The sequence below is a fragment of the Rattus norvegicus genome, chromosome 3, assembly GCF_036323735.1.
Source record: "Rattus norvegicus strain BN/NHsdMcwi chromosome 3, GRCr8, whole genome shotgun sequence".
In the NCBI taxonomy this organism is placed as follows: domain Eukaryota; kingdom Metazoa; phylum Chordata; class Mammalia; order Rodentia; family Muridae; genus Rattus; species Rattus norvegicus.
In genome coordinates this window covers 120,432,001-120,448,256 of record NC_086021.1, presented here as the reverse complement: position 1 = coordinate 120,448,256, position 16,256 = coordinate 120,432,001, and the positions used below count along the sequence as shown (strand labels likewise).

Sequence of the window (16,256 nt, the reverse complement as noted above, 5' to 3'; positions counted from 1 at the left end):
GAAGTCCTCCAGCATCATGATCAAAAATGATTTTGAAACTAGATCTTGCTTTTCTGGTGTGTTTGGATATTCCATGTTTGTTTTGATGGGAGAATTGGGCTCCGATGGTGCCATGTAGTCTTGGTTTCTGTTGCTTGGGTTCCTGCGCTTGCCTCTCGCCATCAGATTATCTCTAGTGTTACTTTGTTCTGCTATTTCTGACAGTGGCTAGACTGTCCTATAAGCCTGTGTGTCAGGAGTGCTGTAGACCTGTTTTCCTCTCTTTCAGTCAGTTATGGGGACAGAGTGTTCTGCTTTCGGGCGTGTAGTTTTTCCTCTCTACAGGTCTTCAGCTGTTCCTGTGGGCCTGTGTCTTGAGTTCACCAGGCAGCTTTCTTGCAGCAGAAAAGTTGGTCTTACCTGTGGTCCCGAGGCTCAAGTTCGCTCGTGGGGTGCTGCCCACGGGCTCTCTACAGCGGCAGCAACCAGGAAGACCTGTGCCGCCCCTTCCGGGAGCTTCAGTGCACCAGGGTTCCTGATGGTCTTTGGCTTTTTCCTCTGGCGTCCGAGATGTGTGTGCAGAGAGCAGTCTCTTCTGGTTTCCCAGGCTTGTCTGCCTCTCTGAAGGTTTAGCTCTCCCTCCCACGGGATTTGGGTGCAGAGAACTGTTTATCCGGTCTGTTTCCTTCAGGTTCCAGCGGTGTCTCAGGCAGGGGTCCTGCCGCTCCTGGGCCCTTCCCCACGGGAGCCCAGAGGCCTTATACAGTTTCCTCTTGGGCCAGGGATGTGGGCAGGGGTGAGCAGTGTTGGTGGTCTCTTCCGCTCTGCAGCCTCAGGAGTGCCCACCTGACCAGGCGGTGAGGTCTCTCTCTTTCATGGGGTCTGGGAGCAGAGATACACGACTTTTCTAAACTGCCCTATTTGGAATGAATGAGTACCTGCGTGCTGGTTTCTCCAACACATCTGTGATAGTAAAAGAACTCTTCAGGTAACAAGTAATTTGATTTTCAAAAACACCACCAAGAGCAATAGATGGACTGTTAAGTCCTAGCTTAATAATACTTTCAGTTTTGATAATATGGATTTGAACCAAGATCTCAAGGAATTCTTCTGCTCCCAGAGATCCAAGAAAAACAAACGCACACCATCTATTGACCAAGGCAAGGAAGCTGTCATTGAAGTGTGCTTCAATCTATTCTTTTTTGTCTCCTTCCAATTTGTTTTCATAATCTTGTATTCGCTGCTATGGTAGGGGTGGCCAGAGAGATGGTCTCCATAGCTGGGTTGAAATGAGGAAGGCCAAAGTGCCTATAAATATAAGTGTTTTGTATCAATTTGCAGGATATAATTTTGACTATTTTGGTTTCGAAATAATTTCAAAGAATTCCTTCTGTCTGTTTGCTTGAACTGGTGGTTTCTAATCCTGCTGGTTTGGTTTACCCACCGGTAAACATCAGAGAGAATGTCAATCCCATGTTGGCTGAGAAACCGTATAGAGGTTCCTTAATCCTCACTCTCATCTGTAAAATGGAGTAAAATAACCATGTCACAGGGCATTGATGTTTAGTGTGGGAAGCCAGGATAAGGGGAGAGAGACTTTCAGGGTGATGCTTTTGATTGGGTAGAATTATATGTGGGTAAAGCACTTTACATATTCTGGGATACAGATGGGTTGTAGCCCCAGACTACCAATGTTAACAAAGAGCAAATGAACCAGGGGACTTCTTGAGCTCCATCAATGTACGGCTGCATCCCTGCTAGTTTCTGCCTATACGAAAACATGTATCTTACAAGGCCAAACTTAATCTCAATCACCTGTACAGGCTATTTTGATTGACTCTACCAGAGGTAACGATCTAACAACTTTGCAAGTTCTAGGGGCATTGAATCTTCCTTAACGTACTAAATTTTTAGTTTTTCAAACTATTTCAATTTATCAAGGCAGAAATTAATTTTTTCCCCTTAACTTCGAATTACTACTTGGTAGATGCTATGAACTATGTGCCAAAGCTTGTTTCTCAGATTCCCAAGATTTTGTCAAGGAGACTCAAGGGTATCATCTGGAATGAGAGGACTAGGCTCTTCATGAAAAGTCCTGGGTTCATTGTCCCCATTTCTCCCTGACTTTGATCTACAGCGTCCTGCTCTCATGCCTTGTCTTTGCATGTCAGTGGTAATGAGGATCGCGCCATTTTTATTCACACCGTGCTTCTGAGGACCTCACCATCCTAGGGTACTTTCCAGCCCAGTTTCCAATTGCCCAGTGGCTTGCTCTGTCAACCGAAACAGCCTAGATGTGCTAGGGAATTAACACCCGTGGGAGCGGCTTTCACCCACTGACTGACCAGAGGTACTATATAAATAGCGCGGCTTCCTTGTTCTTCCCAAGAATGATTTTGCGAAGTATATTTGTCACTCGTCCCAGGGAGATCAGGTTCTGTTACTCACACCTGTAGCTGCTTTAATGGCTTAGTCACTTCCTTCCTTTTTTTCCTTTCACAAGTCTTGGGATCATCTTGCAAATCCTTTCCTTGGGTCTGCTTTTGGCGAAAACAGACAGCAATCCAAGGCATCTATCTGCTCATCACCCATCTCTTCTAACACTGACTTGGTTCTTTAAGCACCATCTTAACATTTTTGAAAATTTTATTTCTCCTCGCAAATAAGAAAACCGAAGAGAGGCAAAGTTATGCATCTCAGGAAAGTCCATAAAACTAATAATTGCTGGAGCTAAGACCCAAAGTATAAGTATAACCTTCTAAAATGAAGGAGCTTTGAAATTTGCTTATCCAGAAAGAGTCATGCCTTTGGATAAAAACAAAAAATCACAATGTCGGGCAGTGTGAAGAAGCAGCGAGGACAATCCCGTGGCAGACCAAACCCGCGTGCTGCTCTATACCCGTGTTCAGCATCAACATCCCCTGCTGCCGCCATGCCCAAAAGAAAGGCTGAAAGGGATGCCCAAGGAGATGAAGCCAAGGCGAAGGACGAGCCACAGAGAAGATCTGCAAGGTTGTCGGCAAAACCTGCTCCTTCAAAGCCTAAGAAGGCCCCTGCAAAGAAGAGAGAGAAGATACCCAAGAGGAAAGAGAGGAAAGCAGATGCTGGTAAGGATGCGAACAATCCTGCAGAAAACAGAGACGCCAAAACAGGCCAGGCACAGAAAGCCGAAGGTGCTGGAGTTGCCAAGTGACGCGAGTCATTTTTCATAACTGTGAACTTCCGGTGACTGTACAGTGGGAAATACTATTTTTTAATCAAGTTTTATAAAAATGAAGGATTTTGTTTTACTTTTTTAAAAAAGACTATATTGTTAGCACACAGAACACTTCATTATTTGGGGGGAAGGATTGGGATCGTGTGTCACTAACAAAATATCACCCAACTTGGATTAAGGACAGAAAACCTCTTTCCTTGATAATTTTGAAAGGCTCCTGTTAGCTTCCAGGAGGGACATCCTGGCTTTCATATAGGTGGCTACCAAGGCACAAAATGTCTTGTGGTCTTGTGGTCTAAATTCATTTTTATATCCTCTTCCCCCTGTACCACCATCATAGACTTAATTCCCTTAAAACCAGAGACCTGACCCCAAGATTGGTTTTCTAGTCTATTGGGCGATGTGGGCTTTGCAGTGACTTTATCCAGTGTTCTCAGAAGAGCCTGGTTCCGTTTATTAAAGATTGTGGCTCTTCAAGTTGATAATTCTGCCATGTTCAGTTCCTGACAGTCAGGGTCTGTGTGTGAAAAGTTGTTAAGCACCATCCTTAAGGTGAAATATCAACTACTTTCCCCTTTTCAAAGCACTGAATGAAGACTTCATTGGGTTTTATAGTGCACTTCTGATTTTGGTAATCTATACAAGAAGGGAATTTGGAAGTTCTTGTATATTGCTGATTGTCTGCCCTGCAATACCATGATTGCTTATGAAGAGTATCTTTAATAAAGCTGGTTACATTTTTAAAAAATCACAATGTCTTCCATATCTCTTATCAAAGCTCCTTTTCCCTCATTAACTTCTGAATCTTGCTTTTCTTTTCAGTATTTCAAATCCAGAGGATCTTGGGTTGTCAGTGGAAGGTGACTTTTTATTAGAGAACAATAGTTTTGTTTTTGTCACTCCAAGGCCGGAGCCACAAAACAAGAGGAAGTGCAGGGTCTTGGTATTTTGTCTGGATAATATGTTATTTCTTCTGATTGCTGTGCAAACACCACATGGGAGCTACAACTTTGGTTCCAGTCATTGTTCTCCAAGGTTGGTAATGGCCACAGGGATGCTGGCAGGAGGAAAAAGGTTGGTTGTATATGGAAAAGGTTGGTTTAAATTCTGTCTTAAACATTCTGTATTGGAAGAACCAATGATGCATATAGCTGGAGGGTATCTAGCGTGTGACTAGAAAAATGAATTTGGAAATTTATTTGACAATAAACGTGAACACAGAGGCAGTGCCAGCTAATGGAAGGGACAACTCTCCAGTGTTCAGAGGATGGAGTGGCCACAGGACGGAATCCTGAGTTGCTCATTCTCACTTGAGGAGGAAGTGAGGTCATCAAAAGGGACAGGGAATGAGCAACCATGGAAAGAGGGTAACTATGAGAGTACCAGAGAAGGGATTCCAAGGTAGGGAGTCCTTTCAGAAAACACTGATTAACCAGCACAAACAGAGCGCTGGTGAGATAGAGAGGAAAGGAATACAACGAGCTTCTGATATCTCCTAATATGAAGCCATAGAGTGTAATGCTGAGCTGTAAAATAAAAAGGGCCCAGAAGATGTGGAAAGAGGTATGTTACATAATTTAATAAATCTATGCTTTGCTTTTGTGAGGACTACATAGTACCACTTCAAAATGTAGTCCCACCAGTCCTCCAAATTCCTGAGCATACTGTATTGTATGTAGCAAATGTTCCTATTAAGGCTCCTTAAGATTAACTTTGTTTCTTTCATTTCTTTTGTCATGTTATCTATTAGCTTTAAAGAGTAGCAAATAGCTTTTTAGGTGACAGGTTCTAGTTAATCACAGAGATAATTTTAGCATTTTTAAAGAAGTTGAGCTTAGTAAATTCACTTAACACTACAACTTTGCTTAGGATAAAATGATTTTATTTGCAATTATGTATGTACTCAACGATCCTATGCACATTTGTGACAATACTCTAAATTCAGTTACAAAGAAGGCAGAGAAAATAAATACTAAACAGAGAGCTGGGAGACTGGTGCCTTAGTCCCAACTTTTACCAATGCAGTCTATTCTATCCATGCAGTTTATCCAGCAATGCTGGAATTGATTTTTCTTTTAACTTATAATTACCTAATTTACTTTGTGTGGACATGCTCATGCCTTAGCATGTGAACTGGGGAGGATGGAGTTGGTTCTTCTATGACACAGATTCTGGGGATTGAAATCAGGTAGTCATGCTTGGGAGCAAGTAGCTTCATCACTGAGCCATCTCCACAGCCAGGGAGTTGACTTTTTAATCAGGGTTTCCAAAATGAGTACTGCACTCTGATGATCTTAGGGTGTGTGTGTGTGTGTGTGTGTGTGTGTGTGTGTGTGTGTGTGAGAGAGAGAGAGAGAGAGAGAGAGAGAGAGAGAGAGAGAGAGAGAGAGAGAGAGAGAGAATATAGTAAGTTATTGTAGGTCATAGTTGTCATTTCTCCTTGTTTTGGGTTAAAACAATTTACTTTTTTGTACAACAATAATAGCCATTACCAGTAAGACTTTCAGTGTGTTTAATGGCAACAGGAACTGACAACCTCATGATATGCCAATTTCTTTTCTTTTCTTTTTCTGCTGGTCTGTGGATTCACTGGATCAGAATGGTTTTGCCCTCCTAAATTCTAGGCTGTACGGATGCAGTAGGTAAGAGTTCAAGATATCTGACCCTCATTTCGAACTCAGAGGAGAGCAACAGGAGCCAACAGGAGCCACTCAGGAGCCCTGCAAGGTCCTCGTGCAGAGTCCAGCAACATTCTGCCATGCCTGCTGGCAGCATCGGGGACATATTGAGAAAGAAATTTCAAAGCATAGCTTGCTTCCCAAGACACTGGCACTCTGAATACCAACAGAAAATTATGCATCCGTGTCGTGCAGAGAGAAGGAAGATCTGCTTTGTTAAATTCTGTGAGTTATTTTAAAGGAAATTCTGCTGGCTCAAATAAGTTGGAAATGAGATGTGTTGAGAACAGGCTGTAGAGACAGGGTGAACCCAGAGGCTGGCATAGGAAAAAAAAACCTACCCTAAGATCAGAATCAAAGTCATTTACCTACATTTTTGTCTACTGAAATGTGGGCCTTGCCCTGACACCCGAAATAGATGACACAAAACTATACTGGTCTCCTTTCCCACTGTGTATCCGTCTATTTCAGCAGTAACTATTCAAGCTGCAGTGAGTCAGGGCTGATTGTTGATGGCAGCCGCTTTAATATATCTGTGCTACAGAGCTGCAGGAAGAATTAAAAGGCAGAAATTAAAAAATCAAAGACATCCAGGTTGGTGTAAATGAGGCTTATCTGACTAAGGACAGTTTCATGAGACACCGTATCTCAATCTTATGAAGACCAAGGGGGAACCCGAATGGGGGAGATGGGTACTGAAATTCCACCTCCTGGAGGAAGCCATATATTTCAATATGCCACAGCAATGGAGAAAAGGTAAAGGCATCGTGCAGCTCAGGAAAACCCTCCTAGAAACACACATGGAGAAACAGTACTGCTGTCCCCTATTAACTTGTGGCATATGAACTCTGCCCAAGGTATTTTGCTTATTTTGACTACCAATTATTTTCAGAAGCTAGAATTTCCTTCTCTGTGTGTAAAATCTCATTAAAATCAAATGCCAAGAGAACGTAAAGAGAGGCAGAAACGCAAAGATACCTAGAGGGCAGGCAGTGGAAACCATAGCCTCTGAGAAAGGTGGAGAGACAAAACTGAAAGCCAGATCTCAGGGTTTTTATGTGGAACACTTTACAAAAGAGTTTAAAATTAATTTTACTGTGTTTTTTTCCGGGGGGAGGTGGTATGTGCAAGTGAGTGTAGGTGTCTGCAGAGGTCAGAGGCATTGGGCCCTCTGGAGCTGGGGTTTTAGGCAGTTGTGAGGAGCCTGATTGTAAATGTTGGGAACCAAACTCAGGTCCTCTACAGTAGTGGTCCCCATTCTTTTCCTCGACAGCCCCTATACTGAGCTCTCTCACGTGTTATCGCAAAACATTTTATTATAATGAAGTCATTTAGTTCTGCTTTAAAGGAAGCCCCGAAAGCAGATATATTCACCCCCATTTTCCAGAAGATGAAGTGGACTCTAAGAACTCAAATCTCTTGACTCAGAGTCATTCAATCCTTAAGTGATACAATGTAACCTGGGCCTCAAACCCTCACGATAGCAGTGATGTCAATGTGGATGCAATATCAACACTTGAGAGCTCTTGTTAAACACAGGCTGACACAGAAGCAAATACAAAGAAGCTTTGACGGTCCCACTGGCTTCACATATTGCTTTCACAACTTGTCACAGCTGGAGATTCTTGAGGGAGAAGTTCAATGGATGGCAAGCGGAGAAAGCCTTTGCATGCAGGCTCAGCTCATTCCCATCTCTGCTGGCCCACAGAGGTTGCCCACTCCCCTGGGACAGAGTCTCTTCTTTGATTGCCTTGGAAGTCTTGCACCAGAGGGCTGTATTACGTTTGACCTTATAATGTAGTCCTTCAGTCTTAAAATTTTACAAAAGAAGAGTAGGCAGGAGGAAGAGGAGGGGAAATGGACAAGGAAAGAGAAGGAGGAGGCAACTCTGTGTTTAGCTTCAGGGAGTTACGTATAATTGTGGATCCTTGCCTCTGTTAAGCATTTTGATGTCTCTAGACTTCTGAGACAGACAGATATCACCAGAAAAAGAAATGCATTTTCCACACACCTATCCCTTTTCTAATGAAGAGGAGGATTTTGGCACTGCTTTTAGGTCAGTAAAGAAAGACAGACACTTACTTAGCTGCTCATTAGAGATGCCTTAGGTATGAAGAACAATCCCTCCTTAGGTATGAGGAACAATCCCTCCTTAGGTATGAAGAACAATCACTCCTTAGGTATGAAGAACAATCCCTCCTTAGGTATGAAGAACAATCACTCCTTAGGTATGAAGAACAATCACTCCTTAGGTATGAAGAACAATCACTCCTTAGGTATGAAGAACAATCACTCCTTAGGTATGAAGAACAATCACTCCTTAGGTATGAGGAACAATCCCTCCTTAGGTATGAAGAACGATCACTCCTTAGGTATGAAGAACGATCACTCCTTAGGTATGAGGAACAATCACTCCTTAGGTATGAGGAACAATCACTCCTTAGGTATGAAGAACAATCACTCCTTAGGTATGAAGAACGATCACTCCTTAGGTATGAGGAACAATCACTCCTTAGGTATGAGGAACAATCACTCCTTAGGTATGAAGAACGATCACTCCTTAGGTATGAGGAACAATCACTCCTTAGGTATGAGGAACAATCACTCCTTAGGTATGAGGAACAATCACTCCTTAGGTATGAAGAACGATCACTCCTTAGGTATGAAGAACGATCACTCCTTAGGTATGAAGAACGATCACTCCTTAGGTATGAGGAACAATCCCTCCTTAGGTATGAGGAACAATCACTCCTTAGGTATGAAGAACAATCACTCCTTAGGTATGAGGAACAATCACTCCTTAGGTATGAGGAACAATCACTCCTTAGGTATGAGGAACAATCACTCCTTAGGTATGAAGAACGATCACTCCTTAGGTATGAGGAACAATCACTCCTTAGGTATGAGGAACAATCACTCCTTAGGTATGAGGAACAATCACTCCCTCCTTAGGTATGAGGAACGATCACTCCTTAGGTATGAGGAACAATCACTCCTTAGGTATGAGGAACGATCACTCCTTAGGTATGAGGAACAATCACTCCTTAGGTATGAAGAACGATCACTCCTTAGGTATGAGGAACAATCACTCCTTAGGTATGAGGAACAATCCCTCCTTAGGTATGAGGAACAATCACTCCCTCCTTAGGTATGAGGAACAATCACTCCTTAGGTATGAGGAACAATCCCTCCTTAGGTATGAGGAACAATCACTCCCTCCTTAGGTATGAGGAACAATCACTCCTTAGGTATGAGGAACAATCACTCCTTAGGTATGAGGAACAATCACTCCTTAGGTATGAGGAACAATCACTCCTTAGGTATGAGGAACGATCACTCCTTAGGTATGAGGAACAATCACTCCTTAGGTATGAGGAACGATCACTCCTTAGGTATGAGGAACAATCACTCCTTAGGTATGAAGAACGATCACTCCTTAGGTATGAGGAACAATCACTCCTTAGGTATGAAGAACGATCCCTCCTTAGGTATGAAGAACGATCACTCCTTAGGTATGAGGAACAATCACTCCTTAGGTATGAAGAACGATCACTCCTTAGGTATGAGGAACAATCACTCCTTAGGTATGAGGAACAATCACTCCTTAGGTATGAGGAACAATCACTCCTTAGGTATGAGGAACGATCCCTCCCTCCTTAGGTATGAGGAACAATCACTCCCTCCTTAGGTATGAGGAACGATCCCTCCTTAGGTATGAGGAACAATCCCTCCTTAGGTATGAGGAACAATCACTCCCTCCTTAGGTATGAGGAACGATCCCTCCTTAGGTATGAGGAACAATCCCTCCTTAGGTATGAGGAACAATCACTCCCTCCTTAGGTATGAAGAACGATCACTCCTTAGGTATGAGGAACAATCACTCCTTAGGTATGAGGAACAATCACTCCCTCCTTAGGTATGAGGAACGATCACTCCTTAGGTATGAGGAACAATCACTCCTTAGGTATGAGGAACGATCACTCCTTAGGTATGAAGAACGATCACTCCTTAGGTATGAGGAACAATCACTCCCTCCTTAGGTATGAAGAACGATCACTCCTTAGGTATGAGGAACAATCACTCCTTAGGTATGAGGAACGATCACTCCTTAGGTATGAGGAACGATCCCTCCCTCCTTAGGTATGAGGAACAATCACTCCCTCCTTAGGTATGAGGAACGATCCCTCCTTAGGTATGAGGAACAATCCCTCCTTAGGTATGAGGAACAATCACTCCCTCCTTAGGTATGAGGAACGATCCCTCCTTAGGTATGAGGAACAATCACTCCCTCCTTAGGTATGAAGAACGATCACTCCTTAGGTATGAGGAACGATCACTCCTTAGGTATGAAGAACGATCACTCCTTAGGTATGAGGAACAATCACTCCCTCCTTAGGTATGAAGAACGATCACTCCTTAGGTATGAGGAACAATCACTCCTTAGGTATGAGGAACGATCACTCCTTAGGTATGAAGAACGATCACTCCTTAGGTATGAGGAACAATCACTCCCTCCTTAGGTATGAGGAACGATCCCTCCTTAGGTATGAGGAACAATCACTCCTTAGGTATGAGGAACGATCACTCCTTAGGTATGAGGAACGATCCCTCCCTCCTTAGGTATGAGGAACAATCACTCCCTCCTTAGGTATGAGGAACGATCCCTCCTTAGGTATGAGGAACAATCCCTCCTTAGGTATGAGGAACAATCACTCCCTCCTTAGGTATGAGGAACGATCCCTCCTTAGGTATGAGGAACAATCCCTCCTTAGGTATGAGGAACAATCACTCCCTCCTTAGGTATGAAGAACGATCACTCCTTAGGTATGAGGAACGATCACTCCTTAGGTATGAAGAACGATCACTCCTTAGGTATGAGGAACAATCACTCCCTCCTTAGGTATGAAGAACGATCACTCCTTAGGTATGAGGAACAATCACTCCTTAGGTATGAGGAACAATCACTCCCTCCTTAGGTATGAGGAACGATCACTCCTTAGGTATGAGGAACAATCACTCCTTAGGTATGAGGAACGATCCCTCCTTAGGTATGAAGAACGATCACTCCTTAGGTATGAGGAACAATCACTCCTTAGGTATGAGGAACGATCCCTCCTTAGGTATGAAGAACGATCACTCCTTAGGTATGAGGAACAATCACTCCTTAGGTATGAGGAACGATCACTCCTAAACAGTAGCGTGTTCTTGTGAAATGTGCTTCCATTCTGTTTACTGTATCAGAAGCAGGCCTACTTTTCTGTTCTGTTTGTTCATGAGCTTTCATGAGCTTACAGGTGGCTGATGTAGTTCCTTGCCTCATTGCTGTGACAAAATGCCTGGCCACGGCAGCTTAAAGAAGACAGAGTCCGTTTTATCCCACAGTCTGAGGGTACTGTCTATCAAGCCGGGGAAGGATTAGCAGAAACAAGAGGTTCCTGGTCACCTTGTGTCCACAGAGAAGTCAGTCAGTCAGACAGACAGACACACACACACACAGACACAGAGGGGCGGGGAGCTCACTTTTTCCTTTTTATTTAGTCTGGCCCTACTCCATGCTGACATGCTGTCCAGGGTAGGTCTTCCTCCTCAGCTAAACCTTTCTGGAAACTCCCTCAAAGACAGAGCCAGAAGAATGTTCTCCCAGTGGCTCTAAATCCAGCTAAGTTGACCATGAAAATTGACCTTCACAGTAGTGATACCTTGTGTCTTATCATGTGTAGAAGAGATTCATGAGTTAATTACCCAAATAAAAAAAATCACAGAAAGGTGTTTTTTCCTTTGCTGATGGGAAAATAAATTTTCAGCCAATATGTGGATAGGATTCACATATACGATGGTATATTTTAAAACGATGGTGCTAGCCGAGCCAGCTTCCTCAACTCACTCTGTAGTTCTTAAAGTTATTGTCTTTATCGTTTCCCTAAGTGGAGCCTGACTCAGTACAGATCAAAGCATAAGTGTAATTAGCTTAAGAAATGCATTTCAGCAAATGGATGTCTAGAGTTAGGGGGTGTTCTAGTGTGGTTTGAAAGGATTTACTTTAGCTTGTGGGTCAGTCTACGATTGAGGGGAGCCAACTCTGTTGGCTGGTTCTACGTCAACTTGACACGAACTAGAGTCATAGGAGAGGAGGCAGCCTCAATTGAGAAAAAGCTTCCATTTGGTCAGGCTGCAGGCAAGCCTGTAGGGCATTCTTTAAATTAGTCATTGGTAAGGAAGGGTACAGCCTATTGTGAGTGTGGCCACTGCTGGTCTGGTGGTCCTGGATTCTGCAAGAAAGCAGGCTGAGCAAACCAGGGGCTTGAGTATGCAGCACTCTTCATGGCCTCCACATCAGCTCTTGCTAACAGGATCCTATCCTACTTGAGTTCCTGTGATGATTTCTTTCAACGATGAAAAGTGATGTGGAAACTTAAGCCAAATAAATTCTTCCTTCACCAAGTTGCTTTTGGTTATGGTGTTTTATCAGTCGTAACCCTAGCTAGACACTAACGTAGGAACTTGAAGTAGAACCCAAGAGAAATGGTGCTTACTGACCCTCCTCAACTAGTTTTCTAAACTAGGTCTTTCCAAAACGGTGTCCTCAAAGGTGACATATCCCCCAGTGGGCAGGACCCTTTTCCATTAATTAGCAATCAAGAAAATATTCCCATAGACTTGGCCATGGGTGAATCTGATGGATATAATTCCTCAGCTGAGACTACCTCTTCCCAGGTGAGCCAACCAAGATGAGTTATCACAGGAGGCGTGCTGAAAGGGCCTTGAAGTTAATCTCAGTGATATATATATATATATATATATATATATATATATATATATATATGTGTATATATATATATGTGTGTATATATATATATATATATAATTTGCTATAGGTTTACCTGGGCAGAGGGTATTTAAATCAAATGTGGTCTCTTAGTTTCTATGTCCCCATGAATAGTTTTGTTTCTATATTCAATACTTTCCTCCCTTCAGTAAAATGAACAAAGATTTATGAGGTTTTGGGTCAAATTTAAGAGGCTAGGTCCTTAAATCTCAAATTGAGTGAAACTCACCAGCCTTTCTGGAATTGAATACCCAACCATGGCCCCATTAACACCATCTGGGTAATTGGTGACCATGAACAGTAATGTATAGCGAATGAGATGCTTATTTGTACGACGGTGGCCATTTTCACTAGTATACTAAAGCTTTGCTACTCTCATTGGTAAAACACACCCAAAAGACTCTGATGTGGGACAAGCAAGTAATAACTATTAAATATAACCCTATTTTATTTCATTAGTCGGGTTTGAGATGTCAGCACTTCACAATGCTGTATGTAAAAGGAATAAAATGCCAAACAGTCTAAAATGAAAGCTTTTCTCTGGCCCCATAGGCTCTGTCAGCTGCCACATCGGTCATGCAGTCCCCCTCTATTCAAATGCTCTTGACTTCCTTGAAGACTTCCAATGGTTCAAGCACCCTGAGAGTATTTCATTGTTCCCGGGAGTTCTGCTGAAGTTGTGATCCTCAGGGATTTAGAAATCCAAAAGGCTTTCACTCTTTTGCCAATAATGGAGACAGGAATCTTTATCCAAAGATAGGACATAGAGGCAAGCATGACCAGGTGGCTCCCAAAATATAAGTGCCACAATGTATAGGTGGCGTGCTTTGTTGCAGGCAGCCTTTACAGGAGCTGGGAGCTTCAAACCCAGAGCTTCTACTCGCCTGCATCTTGAGGCACTTTCTTTTAAACATTTTTGATTTGCTCAGAGACTCCTTGACCAGCATACAGAAGGGACACCAAGCACTCTGAGCTCTCAGAGGACCAACCTCACTGCTCCCAAATCCTAAAAAATCCACCCAAGGCCAGGTAAGGATTAGTAGCCCCCCTAGGACCTGTTGTATATGCTTACTTTCCCCTGCTCTCCTGAGTCCAGGGGGCTGGCTCTAAAGTGCAGAGCAAGGGTAAATAAACATTGGCACAAAGAAACAATTCCGATGCCATCTGACTTGAGGATAGCATCTTGAAGCTTCCAGGGATTACTGAAGCTTTATTTATCGGGAGTGCAGTGTTCTTATCAAATTAAAAGAAACGTTTATTGAGTTTGTTCTTTGACGATCTCACACACGTGTAATGTGCATTCTGATCATTGTACTCTCTCCCTTATCAAATTTTAAAGAGCGAATGGTCTCTCTAAAGAAGAGCTACCCACGGGGTTCCAAACTTTGTTATGGATGAGCAGTCACCCTCATAGCGCCCTTCTCTCTTTGCTGCCTGAAAAAGGAAGGAACACTCATCACGGGTGGTGAGGGGTGTCAGAGGGTGGTGAGGGGTGTCAGCGCCATGCCCCGAATGGGCACTCCCACCCAAATATGAAACCAATCATATCTCTCTCTCTCTCTCTCTCTCTCTCTCTCTCTCTCTCTCTCTCTCTCTCTCTCTCTCTCTGTGTGTGTGTGTGTGTGTGTCTCTCTCTCTCTCTCTCTCACACACACACACACCACACACACACACACACACACACACACACACACACACACACACACACACCGTGTAAAGTGGACAAATCTATAGGTCTGGTGCCCAGTTTGGGGGCACTGAATCAAAGCAACTGGCCTTTGTGTAAGAGCCATCTTCCCGTCGCCGCGGGGCGCGCGTCTCCACCGAATGTGCGAATGTGCGGCGCCGAGCGGTGCGGGGGAGGTTCCACGGCTCCGGCCCGGGTCCCTCGCTCTGCCCCACACCCGCCCGGCGCGCGCCGCGTTGCGCTGTCCGCGGAGTCCGTGGCTGCCGCGCACTTGGCTGGGGCGAGAGGAGAGAGGGGTGGGCGGGCTGCTCGCCTGGCATTGGCGCTCTGCAGTGCAGTCAAGTGTTAGCCCAGCTCCCTATATGGTCGGGGATTAGCTCGGCGCTGCTGAGGCTGAGCGAGGAGCGGGAGGAGGAGGACAAGGAGGAGGAGGAGGAGGAGAAAGAGCAGCGGCAGAGCGGCAGTCAGCGCACGCCGCTGCTTAGGGAAACAGAAGCGCCCGAGGCTGGGGCGCCGCGCACGCTCCGGGAGCCATGGCTGAATCGGGAGAAGGAGGCGAGGATGAGATCCAGTTCCTGCGGACTGTGAGTCTCCGCGGCCGGGCGAGGCGGCGGGCAGGTGGGGAGGAGCGCGGCGCGGCGAGGAGGGGCTGCGCTGCGCCGCGGTGCGGGGCGCGTTCTCCGCACTCGCAGGCTGCAGAGGCGAACCAGCCACCTCTCCGCGGAGCGGTGAGGGGCTGAGTGGGAAGCGGCCCCTTCTCCAGCCCTTTCCCCCTTCATTCCGTGCTGCCATCTCACACTCTCAGGTCTCCCACCCCGGACTGCTCGCTCTCCGGGCAACTCGCTACTTGGTCTGAAACCTTTGATGCCCAAACTTCAAGCTGAGCTTGGCTCTTGATTCCTCAGACCCAGAAGATTAGAGGTGTTCCACGACCGGCCTCCTGTCACCTCCACACCTTGCCGGGTCCCTTTCCTCATTCAAGCTTGCCTTGGGGACAGCCAAGAAAGGAGCCAATTGGGCAGGGGCGAGAGTGGGGAGTCCGGTCTGGAAATCGGGCACCTGCTTTTGGTGGCAATACAGGGACCGATCAGAAGGGAATTCACCCAGTGCGGTCCGTCTTTCTTCTCTTTAAATCTCTATTCAGCAACTGCTGCTAAGCCTTACTTGACTCACCCGCGGGTGTGTGAGAGCTACTGTTTGTGCTCCAGGCTCCCAAGAACCCTGCAGAATGGGGAAATCCCGGTCTGTGGCTCCGCGTCATCAGGTCCCCTTCTTGGCACTGGATGGAGGGCAATGCTCCATCCCAGATTTTGGGAGCGGGGCAAAGTCCAGTGCGGCTTTGCCTGTCTTTTCCTTGGGGAGTTAACAATTCAAGGTGGACGACCACCTTGAAGGACAGGGGCAGCGGGTTGCTTCCTAGGGCTGATTTCAGCCACCTGACCTTGAACAATTCCTATAATCCTTTCTACGTAGCCTCAGTTTCCTCTTGTGTGAAATGGAGGTAAATGTAACTAGCATTTCTTGGAAGATAAGAGTGACATGAAATAGTGAATTCCATAGTATTTTTAAATTGCCAAAGGGTTTATAAGTGCTAGGTGACTGACGTATATAGGTCTGGAGAATTAGAATGAAATTCTTACCTTGCACTGTCCTCTTTAAGAGCACCCTGCTTCTTTCTGTCCCGGTCACAGAGGACAACTTCACTATGTCCATCTTTAGAACGTTCCCTCCTGCTTTGCAGAGTTTCCTTAATTCTTTTCAGACCCACCCCTACTTCTGTTGTCTCTTCTTCAAACATGGTTCCTTGATCAAGGCTCAGTCTTGGGTCTTGTTTGAGGAACTGAGAAGACTATTCACTCGCCTAAAACG

General features: G+C 44.9%; 1 protein-coding gene, 1 long non-coding RNA gene and 1 pseudogene across 14 annotated transcripts in view; all 3 read left to right on the top strand.

The window, feature by feature from the left end:
* On the top strand, positions 2,912–3,172 carry Hmgn2-ps3 (high mobility group nucleosomal binding domain 2, pseudogene 3; annotated as a pseudogene).
* LOC120101454 (uncharacterized) lies at positions 4,057–6,306 on the top strand. The gene is made up of 2 exons (XR_005502014.2): positions 4,057–4,759; positions 5,795–6,306. It is a non-coding gene; the product is annotated as an uncharacterized LOC120101454 (long non-coding RNA).
* An 8,485-nt stretch (positions 6,307–14,791) lies between these two features.
* Ryr3 (ryanodine receptor 3) overlaps positions 14,792–16,256 on the top strand; it is a 547,337-nt gene continuing 545,872 nt past the window's right edge. For 8 of the 13 annotated variants that reach the window (XM_063284953.1, XM_063284952.1, XM_063284951.1 and 5 more), the window contains exon 1: positions 14,795–14,971. In XM_063284953.1, the coding sequence (XP_063141023.1) occupies positions 14,921–14,971 (51 nt within the window). In that variant the 5' untranslated portion in view covers positions 14,795–14,920. Of the gene's footprint in view, positions 14,972–16,256 lie in introns of all 13 variants that reach the window. The other 5 variants (XR_010064867.1, XR_010064868.1, XM_063284957.1 and 2 more) reach the window with 1 other exon arrangement.